Source organism: Equus quagga, chromosome 1 (genome assembly GCF_021613505.1).
Source record: "Equus quagga isolate Etosha38 chromosome 1, UCLA_HA_Equagga_1.0, whole genome shotgun sequence".
NCBI lineage: Eukaryota > Metazoa > Chordata > Mammalia > Perissodactyla > Equidae > Equus > Equus quagga.
Window position 1 is genome coordinate 33,225,025 of NC_060267.1, and position 13,687 is coordinate 33,238,711.

Sequence of the window (13,687 nt, forward strand, 5' to 3'; positions counted from 1 at the left end):
TAATCTACGCTCAGGCTTTTGCTTGGCCTCTCGCAAAGTCTCGCGAGTTTCTCTAGGGAAACTGGCCCAGGGTGGAGAAACCGAGAAGGGGAGATCGGGTGGGAGGGTCTGGCGCGTCACTGGCCGTGGCTGGTTTAGCTGGTGCTATGGTTGGTACTTCGCTGTTGGGAAGGCTCTTAGGTTGCCCGGATCAATCTTCCCAATGAGTGATTGGGAAAATCAACGGGGAGAATAATCTTGATGGTCGGAGGCATTTTTTCCCTTGGTTCCGCCCTCTTCCTGTTTAGCGACCTGGGCGTCTAGCCCACGGAGGGGGAAGGGCAGCTTGGCGGGGCTGTCGAAGAGTCTTTGCGCACGCGCAAGTCTGAGTGTGTGGGTGTTTCTGTTCATGCGCACGCGCGCGCGCTCCTACATTTAGGAAGCTTGGGAAGGACCGGTGTGCTAGGAGATGAGCGGGGAAAGCATAGTCCCCTGTCTTTGGTACCAGACATTCCTGATTGTGCGCTGACCCTTCCCACCCAGCCAGCCTTTTCCAGAGTGGCTGTGGTCCGTAGCCTCTGTTCGTTTTCACTGCAGGACCAGGCACGAAAGTAAGCGAACCTCGATCTTGAGGTCTTCCGTATCCACTCACCTTGTACTTTCCACCCCTCACCCTCCAGCAGTGTGTCTAGTTTTCTCAAGAGTTTTGCATGAAGGGGAAATGCGTTTGAAAACAGGAGAAGAAAATAGCTGGATCGTAAAAATTCAGTTCGTTTTGATGAACACTTTTGCTCTGCTTACCATGTGCTTTTTGAATGTGGATTGTCTATTCTGGATAAGATTTTATTAGCGAAGCAAGGGAGTTTCTATAAGAAAAAGTTTTAAAAGTTGCTCCTCCCCAACAGTGTGCCGGTAGCAACTAAGTTTTTCTATTGTACGTGATAAATTATATGGTGTTTCAGAAGCTAAGGAAGGGGGAGAGTGTGAATTTCAAGTCCTTATCCTGATGGGAAGATCTGATACGTAGCTGTCTTAGGAGATATTTCTTCTGTTCTGGGCCTTACTTTTGCTGTCACTCCTCTTTCCTGTTAATTCTCCCTTCCTCCCCACTCCCCTTTTTTTCAGAAGTCTTGAGACTTTTTGGAGGGAAGCCCAAATCTGACTTGGGTTAGTTTGGGGGTTTATATGTGTTTGATGTCAATTAGAAAGGATCATCAAAAGTTTATTTGAAGAGTATTTGTCGTTTATTATATTTGTTATTATGTAAGCCAATCAAGTACAGTTATTTGGAAAAATATTTTCTTCTGACAATTTTCAGTTCATTCAAAAAACAAAAAAATATGTGTGGACTGTAATTTTGCCTGTGGTTGGTGGAGTGACAGTTTAATATGGTGTAGCTCATCCCTTGAATTGATAGTTACTTTCTGGTGATGACCTCATTAAATCTTGCTCTTTGTTGGATAAATTTCTTTGAATACTCGTTATTCATGTTCCCTACCAAATCTTCTTGTGAAAAAAGATACATTAATTAGAAATAATTTAAGATATTAAAATATTATGTATAAGACATTTGGCTAATATATTTTATCCCTTACAGGGTAAAACAAAATGAAGATTTTTTCGGAATCTCATAAAACAGTATTCGTTGTGGATCACTGCCCTTACATGGCAGAATCATGCAGACAGCATGTCGAGTTTGATATGCTGGTGAAGAATAGAACCCAAGGAATCATCCCTTTGGCCCCTATATCTAAATCATTGTGGACTTGCTCAGTAGAATCTTCCATGGAATATTGTAGAATAATGTATGATATATTTCCTTTCAGAAAGCTGGTGAGTACGAAGTATAAGCAAAATCATGATTTGGGGGATGTACTTAACTGCCTGTTATATTTTTTATATATGAATTTACTATAGATTTGACTTGCAACTCTTTGCTATTTTAAAAATATGGTATATAGACTTCTCTTTTGGGATTAATATGTTATATGTATTTAGTTAGGGCCAGCAACAATAACAACAACTAACAATTATGGAGCATTTATATGTGCCAGGCCTGTTCCAAAGTGCTTCATATTTATTAACTCTTTTAATTCTCACAAAAGCCCTATGAGGTAGCGACTATGATTTACTGGGATAAAATTCAAAGTATATAATAACCAGATGCAACAGGCACTGACCGTTGAAAACTGCTGCCAGCCTAAGCAGAAGGGTTGTCGGCTCTAAGCAGTTTGTCAGAATGTACTGGTTTGTAGCATCTGACTATCAGCCTTATTTATTATTGCCCTGTTGGAGATGCAGAGACTGAGGTAAAGAGAAGAAACTTGTCCTGAGTCACATAGTTAGTTAGAGGCAGAACCAGAATTTGAACCTAAGCAGGCTGAGTGCTTATGGTTTTACTGAATGTGTGCTGTACTGCTGCAGGATTTGGCCATATCAGAAAGAACTGCTCTTAAGAATGCTAAGCAGAAATTGTTTTTGTCAATAAGAAGAGAAATTGAAGATTGATAGAAATTTCAAGAATGCAAATTATCTTCAGGTTTCAGAATCTCAACTGGTTTATTTTGAGAAATTCATTTGGTTAGCCACAAGTGGATAATTTGCTTTGTCTCTCATTTGGAGCAGCCTAGACTGGAACCTAACCAATTCTTAGACTGGCACAGGCAGGGCAGTAACAGTAAGGCTGAACATAGTCTAGTGTTATACGTAAAGATGTGTTCCAGATTAAAATTTAGTTCCTTTGTAAATTGTGCATTATGTTGGGTTAAAAGAAAGTATATGAGAGGAAGGATAATGTAGTGATATAGGGCACAGGCTTTGGTTCAAATCTTGGCATCATAAGCTACCAGCAGTGTGACCTTGATCATACTGCTTTATCTCTCAAAGCCTCAGTTTCCTCCCGTGTAAGCGTAACACCTACTTCCTATGGTGATTGTAAGATTTCAGTGAGAGAATGTAAATAAGGTGGCTAGTAAAATATGTCCCTGTCAGATAGGCCTTAGGAAGGAAGGCTACTTACTTAAGCTTGCTGGGGAAGCAAAACTAGTATTTCGTAGATATTATGAAAAAAGATCATGGATTAGATCATGTAGTCCAGGGGAAAGAAATAATCTCACCCTCCTCCCAAAAGGGAACATAGTCATCATTTGATATATTTTCTGATATATCCTTGCTGTGCATGTCATCTTACTTGGTAGTATTTTTTTGTTTGCATTTTACTTTAAAATTTAGAATGAAGTCCAAATCAATCATTTTGGCTCTCAATGATTATGTGGTATGGCTGCTGCCTGTTTCTCTGAGTTTGTCTCCTGCCCCTCTGCCTGCCCTGCCCTTCACTCTTTTGAGGGTTCACACTTAGAGGCCTTTACAGTTGCTGTTTGCTGTACCTGGAATTCTCTACGCACAGCTCTGTCCATGGCTGGTTTCTTTGAGCCATTTTGGGTTCCCCTCAGGGCCACTTCTGTAGAGAGCCCTTCTTTGACCTCTCAACCTAAAGTAGCTAACCAACTTCTTTTTCAAAGCATTTATCACTCTCTGAAGTTATCTTGTTCACTTATTTATTTGTATTTTCCCTGCACTGCCCTCTGTTTTCCCCCTATCCCCCACCCCTGGCTTTCCCCACATTGTGAGTAACAGAACTGTTTTATTCATCGCTATGTTCCCATATCCCCAGTGCCAGGAATAGTGGCTGGCATGTAATAGGCATTCTCTAACTATGAAATGAGTGAATGAATGAGTCAATCTTCAAATCAGTGCTGGAGACTGCATATTATTTTAAATATGATGTGATTGAGTGGAATTAGAGTTGAATACTAATTATTTCTTTAAAATCTATTAGGTGAATTTCATTGTGAGTGACTCCGGAGCACATGTTTTAAATTCTTGGACTCAAGAAGACCAAAATTTGCAGGAGGTATGGTTAGGTTTTGAGCTGTGGCCATTTTAAAAAATTATCTGAATGTGGTAATACTTTCTTAAAAAATAGTTAAGTTTTTTTTTATCAATATAGTATTTGTACGTAGTTTTAAAACACCAACTGATACTAAAAGAAAAAGAGCTATCTCCATTCCAGTCTTTCCCCACTTCCTAGAAGCAGACTTTCAACTTTTTGGGTCACCTAGTATTTACTTCTGTGTTTCTAAATAACATGTTTTTACTGCTATTTATAGAGTTCTCAATTTAAACTTTACTTATCATCATTGTCAATGAGGATTTACCTTTTATATTCCTTCTTCCCTTCCCTCATTTTCTCAGTGTTGTTATATGGGAATTTTTGGTTAATTCAAAATTCTGTGTTTGCATTATAAGGTCTGTATAAAGTGTTACTCACTGCTAAGCCAAGTAGTATATGTGATTATTTCCTTTCTTTTTTTTTAAGGTTTTATTGAAATATAATTGACATACAGCACTGTATAAGTTTTAAGGTGTACAGCGTAACAATTTGACTTATATTTTATTTCCTTTCTCGTACAACTTTTTGTTTATTCCTAGAGTTTATCGTTTCCTTTTTTTCTTAATTTGTATAGTTTTCTGTGTTATCTGTTGCTGCTTTTCCTCATGTGTCTACAAAACTTCTCAATATTTTAATCATGAATGTAGTAGAAATTTAGTAGTTTGATTTTCTTTTTCCTTACAAAACTTCTCGGAGCACAGTCTTCTGTTCCCTTTGAACTGGCTGCTTCTGGGCCCAGCGCACTGCTGTCATCCTCACCTCTCCCTATTTTTCAGATCCCAGTTTTTTTCCTCTTTTTCTCTGTGGAATCTCTTGTTTTGGTAGAGTATTACCTCCAGAATTCTTGTAACTTACGTTACACTTTATTAATACCTGGGATATAGAAATTTCGAGTTGGAAACGACTTTTTCCTCAAAATTCTGAGGACGCTCTTCCACTGTTTTATAGCTTCTAGTGTTGTTGAGAAGTCTAATATAGTTTTTCCTCATAATTTCTCTCTGAAACCTTTTTGAATCTTTTCTTTCCCCCTTTATGGTCTGAAATTTCTCCATGATGTCCCTTGGTGTTGGTTGAGCTAGGCCTTGTATTTTTCAGGAAGATTTCCCTGTATTGTTTCTTTGGTAATGTTCTTATCTCTGTGTTCTGCTTCTTACTGGAATCCCGTTTAGTGGGATGTTGGACCTACTGAATTAAATTCCTTATTCTTTTTCTCATTGGTCCTCTTTTTTTTTTTTTGAGGAAGATTAGCCCTGAGCTAACATCTGCTGCCAATCCTCCTCTTTTTGCTGAGGAGGACCAGCCCTGAGCTCACATCCGTGCCCATCTTCCTCTACTTTATATGTGGGACGCCTACCACAGCATGGCTTTCCAAGCAGTGCCATGTCCGCACCCGGGATCCGAACCGGCGAACCCTGGGCCAACAAAGCAGAACATGCGAACTTAACCACCGTGCCACCAGGCCGGCCCCTCACTGGTCCTCTTGTTGTTCTACTTTCTAAGCCTTTTACCTATTTTCTTTTAATCCTTATATACAATTTATTATTTGATCATATTTTTAATTTCCAAGAAATCTTACTTATGCTCGAATTATGTCCATTTTGTCATATCATTTTCTTGTTTTATGGGTGTAACTTTTAATCTGAAGGTATTAATAATAGTTTATTTGAAGTTTTTTTTCTTTCTTTTTTTTTGAGGAGGATTAGTCCTGAGCTAACATCTGCCACCAATCCTCCTCTTTTTGCTGAGGAAGATTGGCCCTGAGCTAACATCTGTGCCCATCTTCCTCTATTTTATATGTGGGACGCCTGCCACAGCATGGCTTGATAAGCGGTACGTAGGTCCGCACCCAAGATTCGAACCATCAAACTCCAGGCCACCAGAAGCAGGGTGTGTGAACTTAACCAGTACACCAGAGGGCGGTGTTCTCAGAATTCTTTTCATGTTGAGGCTTTTCTTAAATGCCATTGATATTTAGCCATGCAACTTTATTAAAAGCAAGGCGCTAAACAGCAGATTAGAGGATCTCCTTGTTGTGGAATAGCTAGTGCTGACTGGGCTTCACTGTGGTTTAATCTAATTGTTTTCACTGGGGGGCCTTCAGATGTCAGAATGGACAGATCATCTCTCTGGTGCTGTTCATGGTCTCCAGAGAAGATCTTCCACTCTTCTACCTGGATGCTGTAAACTTGGTTGTCAGCCTTCTGAGAGCCAGGGGAGAGGGTAGGTTGCCCCATCCAGTAGGCAGACTTTGACTCAATCTTTCTGGTTTTAGTCTAGTACTATGCTGTCCAATGTAGTAGCTACTAGCCATATGTAGCTCCTGTTAGCTATTAAATAGCTACTATTTAAATTTAAATTAATTAAAATTAAATACAATTAAAAAGATTCACTTTCTCTGTAGCATTAGCCATGTTTCAGACGATCAGTAGGCCACATGTGCATAATGGCTACTGTATTGGATAGCGCACACGTAGAACATTTCCATCATCACAGAAAGTTCTGTTGGGCAGCACTGGTCCATTATCGTACCCTTACACTGTACTATGCTCTGTGGTATCCATGCTTGGTACCTTTCTAGCTCACTTCCTCCGATGAATGTGATTCTGTATCTGGGGGCATTGAGGAGGGGTAGTCACTTACATGGGTAGGGTATGAGTAAGGTCTGGGAATCCAGTTGCTCTTTATACTGACTTCAAGTCATTCATAGTTTTCAGGGTCTTGCCTCATCCCTGCTTTGTGTGGTACATGATCCCTCCAGTTCCTGAACTTCCGGATGCTGAAGCACATATCATCTTGCCTTTTTCCTCCCTGTAGGCACTTAGATTTCAGCTTTCTTCATCCAACCAAGCCCAGTACCATTCCACCATCCATTTTAATACATTCTTTTGACATCTTTTTTTTGCTGTTGTCACCTCCTCTATTCTCTTCATCTTTATGCATTTATGGGTTTTTCCCCCTTTGGTTTATGCTTTTTAAAATTAAATTTCTTTACTACAGTTTTAGTGGAATTTTAGGAGGGAGTAGAAATAAACCCATGCTCAATCCAAGTTTGTGCTTTTTGAACATTATTTATCTAAGGATACTGACTGTGGCAGGTTATGTTCTTTGCCTTGGTTTAGTTAGATAGAAGATCTCAGTCTACTAGGTTCTTCACTGATGAATATGAACATGAAAGACAGGCATTAGTGAAATACTACATTATTTGAATTATTTCATGTTAAAATTTTTCTGTTAATGGATGCCCTTCAGTGGAAATAATCCCATTCAAGCGTATTTTAAATAGAACACTTCTAAAGGAAATGTGTTTATCACAGTGTTTAGTCTTAAAATGTCGTGATTAATTTTATAATATGTAAACATATCTAACCTTTCATTCTTTTGGATAACTCAAGGAGTAGGCTTTTATTGGCTTGGCTTTGCATTTATATCACTCCAGAATGTTCTTTCTTCTTTCATTATTTGAAAAAATCATATTAAGCATTCCATATATTCCCTCTGTAATGTCTTTTTGAAATGGCATGTATTCTGCTTTATTTCTTTCAAGAGGTGCTGTGAAAGAAGCCTGAAGTCTCTCTAGTTGTGTATGAAAAAAACTAAGTGCAAATTTGTATAGATTTTCTTTACTGCACCTCTGCAGTGCAGTAAAAAGTATGCATTTGATAATAGAAAGTATACTGATGATAAGAGAATTACCACTTCCCTCTGCTCTCTGAAGGTGAAGGCACATTATGTCGCACTCATTACTTTTAGATCGTGAACAGAAGGGGAAACTCCAGTGGTGAAGGCAACTATCTAGCAAATCACTGGTGTTTGAAATGATGTAAAATGATTGGCATTTTGTATAAATTAGGTATAATTTTGTCTATGTTAACCCATTTAATGTTTAACTTTAGTTATCCATGTCACTCCTTTCCCAAATTATTGTGAATAACCATGAGTAACAGTTAAGTAGATTGGTTGAAGAATGTTTGGGCTGGAAGGATAGTAGACATCTTCTGCTTCAACTCCTTCATTGTGCAAGTGCAGAAACTGAGGCCCGTAGTGGTCAGAGGTTGTTCGACTTATGTACCTGGGTCCAGGGTTCTTTCCATTGTAGCACGTAACTCTGTCCTATACATCTTAAATTTCCTTACAGAAAAATTGTCAGACTTCAGGAGTTTGGGTCTTGTTTTTGTTGGCTAAGTTAACTGAAGTTTGAAAGTATCAGACTGGTGTGGGCCGGGTTCTATTATTGTTTTCACTTTTAGATTAGAGGAAAAGGGCCAGGAGAGATTGATCAGGTCACACGGTGTTATAGGCAGAGCCCAATTTCAGTCTATATTTGTCTGACTCCAAAAGTTACATGTTCTTTCTTCTGCTTTCTCCAGGACCACAACACTCCTCCCCTAAAAAGCTACTTTTTATTAAGCTTCTCCTGTGTACCAGGGACTTTATCATAGTCATTTATACACAGTAATCTTTCTTTTTTGATTACTTTTTGTGAATAAGTAATACCCATGTAACTTAAAAATAAAACTTACATATATACATACATGTATACATATGTACACACATGCGTGTGTGTGTGTGTGTAAGTAAAAGGTAAACTTTGAAGCTTCCCACGCATCCCCTGTACCAGTTAGTGGGGTGCTGGAGCCTGCTCATAGCAACTTGCAAGAGCTGACTGTGTGCATCTCCTGCCAACTTCACTGTCAGTGCTTGAAATCGGCCGTAGTGGGAGTGTTTAAGCATTGATAGTGGCAAACTACAAATTAGAGCTTTTTTCCCCCTTTGGAGAGCTGGTTTACCAGCACATCACTGTTTATCCCTACCACTGCTAGTTTTTGACAGGTTCTTCGAGAGTATCCTTATGCAGACACAAAGTAAAGCCCTCTTACCTTGTTCTTTTCAAGATTGTTTTGGCTATTCTGGGTTCCTTGCAATTCCATATGAATCTTAGAATCAGCTTGTCAATTTCTTCAAAGAAGTCAGCTGGGGTTCTGATGTATCATGCTTAATCTGTAGTTCAACTTGAGGAATATTGCCATTTTAACGATAGTAAGTCTTCCGAACCATAACATGGGATGTTTTCCATTCATTTATATCTTTAATTTCTTTCAACAATATTTTGTAGTTCTCAGAGTGTAAGAATGGTATTTCTTTTGTTAAATTTATTCCTAAGTATATTATTCTTTTTGGTGCTGTTGTAAATGAAATTGTTTTCTTAATTTCATTTTTGGTTTGTTCATTCCAAGTGTATAGCAGTATGATTGGTTTTTGTGTATTGATTGTGTATCCTGCAACCTTGCGAAATTGTTTATTATTTCTAATTTTTTTTTTCCTGAGGAAGATTCACCCTGCATTAACATCTGTTGCCAATATCCTCCTTTTTTTTTTTTCGCTTGAGAAAGATTACCCCTGAGTTAACATCTGTGCCAGTCATCTTCTGTTTGTATATGGGTTGGAGCCACAGCGTGGCTGATGAGTGGTGTAGGTCCACACCCAGGATCCCAACCCATGAAGCCAGGCCACCAAAGTGGAGCATGCTGACCTTAACCACTATGCCATGGGGCCAGCCCCTCTCAGTTTTTTAATGAATTTCTTAGGATTTTCTACATGCAAGATCATGTTGTCTGCAATGTAGAGATGGCTTTACTTCTTCCTTTCCAACCTAGATTCCTTTTACTTCTTTTTCTGTCCTAATTGCTCTGGCTAGAACTTCCAGTACAGTGTCGAATAGAAGTGGTGAGCGTGGGCATCCTTCTTCTGTTTCTGATCTTAGAGGGAACACATCCAGTCTTCACCATTAAGTATGATGTTATCTGTTGGTTTTTCATAGATGCCTTTTATCTGCTTGGGGAAGTTCCCTTCTATTTCTAGGTTGTTGGGTGTTTTATTATGAAAGGATCTCAGATTTTGTCAAATGCTTTATATGTGTTTATGGTGATGATCATGTGGGTTTTTTTTTATTCTCTTCATACAATATTTACATTAATTGATTTTTTAATCAACTTTGCATTCCTGGGATAAGTCCCACTTGGTCATGTTGTATAATTCTTTTATACGTTGCTGGATTTGGTTTGCTAGTATTTTGTTGAGGATATTTGTGTCCATAAAAGATACATTAGTCTTTAGTTTTCTTTCTTGTGATGCTTTCATCTGACTTGTGCACGCTCTTGTCAACGTAATTGTTTTCCCTTTTACTTAGCTAATGGCAGCATTGGCTGCTGTTGGGCCTCCTAATCCACGGGCAGATCCAGAATGCTGCAGTATTCTGCATGGCCTCGTTGCCGCAGTGGAAACCCTGTGTAAAATTACAGAATACCAACATGAGGCTCGTACTCTGCTAATGGAGAATGCAGAACGCGTTGGAAATAGAGGACGAATAATTTGCATTACTAATGCAAAAAGGTGAGACATTACTCAAAGTAATTCTTTCACTGAGGGAATTTTAATGTCCTATTGTGGTTTTTATTTAAAAAAGCAGAAACAGCATGTTAGCATTTAAGCATATTGCAAGTGGCCCCTCTAATATTGAAGCTGTGTTTATCCAATTCTAAAATAAAGACTCATCTCAGTGAAAACTCTTTAGATTGTCACCACATAGGTGAATTTGACTTTTTTTCTCACTAGTTTTTCATCTGGTTGTTTGGTATTATGAACGAGCACACTAAAGACAGTCCTTGCTGAAGTAACTTTAAGTGCCTGTAACAAGCTACTACAGCTGAATGGGGGGTTTATTTTTTTCTCTTACTGTTTATTCTAAGTTTGTTCCATCTTCCGTATGCCGTAGTGATAGCCATGTGCGAATGCTTGAGGACTGTGTCCAGGAAACAATTCACGAGCATAACAAGCTTGCTGCTAATTCAGATCAGTGAGTATAATCCATAAATGAAATAAATATTCCATTTTATAGTCCTATGTATTTCATTATAATTATTCCAGTAATTTGAGTAGTAATCGCTAGCATTTCCTTGAATTCTCTACTGGCCCTACAAATTAAACTTTTTCCTTTCACTTTAAAATTTTCCTTTTTTTCACAGGAAAGATGATCAGAAGGATAAAATAATATATAAATTTATAATGTGTATTTGTTTTGTTGGCTTACTGTCCTACTCTGTTGCAAATTTGTAAAATGAGTAAATTTTTGGTGGCATTATTCAGCATGTACTAAATCAAAACATAGCAACTAATTGCATTGTAGGAATTTTTTAAAAAGAAAAAAGCTATTAAAGACGTGTATGGGGCAGTTGCAATGTGGAGTCTATAGTAGGTTGAGCTGTTATTAATGTTCTTAGGTGGAGTACTGGTATTGTTGTTAATGAGTAGGATATCGTCACTAGGAGAAGCATGCTGAAGTATTTAGGAATGAGGTATCATTTCCTCTGCAACTTATTCTCAAATGACTTAGTGAAAAAAAGTATACATCTATTTAGGTATGTATGGAGAAATCAGATATAGCTAACAGTGAATCTAGGTTAAGGATTTTTGGGTGTTCATTGAATCGTACTTTTCTTTCAACTTTTCTGTCAGTTTGGAAATTTCAAAATAAAGAGTTGGGGAAGCGTTTTAGCATTACAAATCCTGTATTCTTTGAAATAACTAATTATAGGTAATGGTTTGTATTGCCTGATTTTGTCCTTAAAAAACATTAGTAAAAGGGAAGCTGAGACACAATATATTCGTTTTCTCTGTGGCAATTACCTACTGAAAATTATACCTAATTATAAGAATTTTCCCTGGGGCCAGCTCAGTGGCATAGTCGTTGAGTTCGTGCGCTCTGCTTCAGTGGCCCAGGGTTTGCAGGTTCAGATCTCAGGTGCAGACCTAGCACCGCTCAGCAAGCCATGCTGTGGCAGCGTCCCACATGAAACAGAGGAAGATTGGTATGAATGTTAGCTCAGGGCCAGTCTTCCTCACACACACACACAAAAGGCTAGGATATATGTGTTCAGCCATCTCATTCAGATTATTAAAGGCCTTGTTTAAAAAAAAAATTTCCTTTGGCCTTCAAACACACAGAAAATTATCATTTTTGCGTTTGAATTAAATTCATATAAATTATTTATTAAATGTTCATGCAAGTACAGCAATTATACGGTCTTTCTAAATATCTAGCTTTTGTGTTAAAAGTAGTATCTGAGTATAATAGCAATACAGTGCTTTAGTATACTAAATTTCTAGTAGTTCACCTGCCTGGATTCTTTACATAGTATATGTTATATTCTAAGTGAAAAGTTTCTCTTTAAGTCTCATGCAGATTCAGAAGTGTGAGCTGGTCTTGATCCACACCTACCCAGTTGGTGAAGACAGCCTTGTATCTGATCGTCCTAAAAAAGAGGTAAGTACAGAAGTAATGGAAGAAAAGATCATTGTTAGTTATTAATAGTAAATGCTTATGAATGGTTAGCATTAAAATGATCATATTACCAACATTTTCTGCCAAGACAATACTTAGAACTTTCAAAACAACCTGTATGGCGAAACACCAGATTGGTTCTTTATGTTATAATTGTAGATTTATTTAGTGTTTTCTGTTTACTTTCCTGCTGACATTTATTTTAATTAAATGTGTTGCAAAACCATGCATAATTTGTATTGTTCCGAAAATTTCAATTACTGTAATAGATTTCAGCTGCTGTAATGACTTTTTACTCTGTAAAAATCTTTTTTTCTCATTAGAAGAGCAATACACTCTTTAACAAAAATATATTCCAATAACAAAGAAATTAATTTCACCCTTCCAGAGCGGGAAAAAAACTAATTTCCAGCCTTGGTTTTACTTTTTAAATAAATGTGAACAATTTTAAAGGAAAAGACGAGTCTGTTGATTGTTGAAAGGATTTATATCACATAATGTTCTCCATCATTGGTCTGTGATTAGAAATGTAGATATATGTATTTATATAATTATGTTAAACGTATATGTTCTTATGCTCTCATTTTTCATTTAGCTTTATTTAATATAAACGTGAAGTTATTACCTTAGTTTATGAATATTTTATAGTTATGTGGTATTTTTAAGTCATTATCTCATTGAGTCTTGCGTGGTTTCCAGCGTAAGCCCATTTTTTGTTAACTCCTTTCTACCTCTTTTGATAATGTGGCAATGTTGGCTTTACTTTGTGATAACTAAAAAATTTATTTACAATAAATATTTTTACCCTGGAATGAGTAAAATTGTGTGTTACCTTGTTAAAAATTACTTTTGGCTGCCTTATCGCATTTATTGGTGACAAAATATAATGTTTGTGGTGATTTCCACATTCTTTATAAGAAGTAGTTTTTTGTTTGTTGTGTTTTTTTCATGAGAGATTGGCCCTGAGCTGACATGTTTTGCCAATCTTTCTCTTTTTGCTTGAGGAAGATTGTTGCTGAGCTAACATCTGTGCCAATCTTCGTCTCTTTTATATGTAGGATGCTGCCACAGCACTGGTTGATGAGCAGTATATAGGTCCACACCCGTGATCTGAACCCACAAACCCTGGGCCATCGAACTGGAGCATGCGAACTTAACCACTTTGCTACCAGGCTGGCCCCTATAATGAATGAGTAGTTTTATCTGCAAGGGTTTGTCCTCTCCATAAAATGAGTTATTTTTTCTACAGTATTTCTCTGGGCCACTTCAAATCCGTTTTGCATATAGATAAATAGAAGTAAAAGATTATAAAGTAAAATATATATTTAAATCAAAGACTACTCCACTCCAGGTTTCAAGAGGACAGGGCCTTTGTTCACTGCTGTATCCTCCAGTAGTTCACACAGTTTCTGGCATAT

The 13,687-nt window shown here is 37.6% G+C and overlaps 1 protein-coding gene across 2 annotated transcripts in view; it reads left to right on the forward strand.

The window, feature by feature from the left end:
• Positions 1–127: 127 nt before the first annotated feature.
• The window catches only part of INTS13 (integrator complex subunit 13), a 29,799-nt gene continuing 16,239 nt past the window's right edge, over positions 128–13,687 (forward strand). Inside the window, exons 1-6 of one of the 2 annotated variants that reach the window (XM_046644081.1) lie at positions 128–590; positions 1,577–1,812; positions 3,818–3,892; positions 10,119–10,321; positions 10,704–10,784; positions 12,161–12,251. In XM_046644081.1, the coding sequence (XP_046500037.1) occupies positions 1,588–1,812; positions 3,818–3,892; positions 10,119–10,321; positions 10,704–10,784; positions 12,161–12,251 (675 nt within the window). In that variant the 5' untranslated portion in view covers positions 128–590; positions 1,577–1,587. The remainder of the gene's footprint in view (positions 591–1,576; positions 1,813–3,817; positions 3,893–10,118; positions 10,322–10,703; positions 10,785–12,160; positions 12,252–13,687) is intronic. The other variant, XM_046644088.1, reaches the window with a different exon arrangement.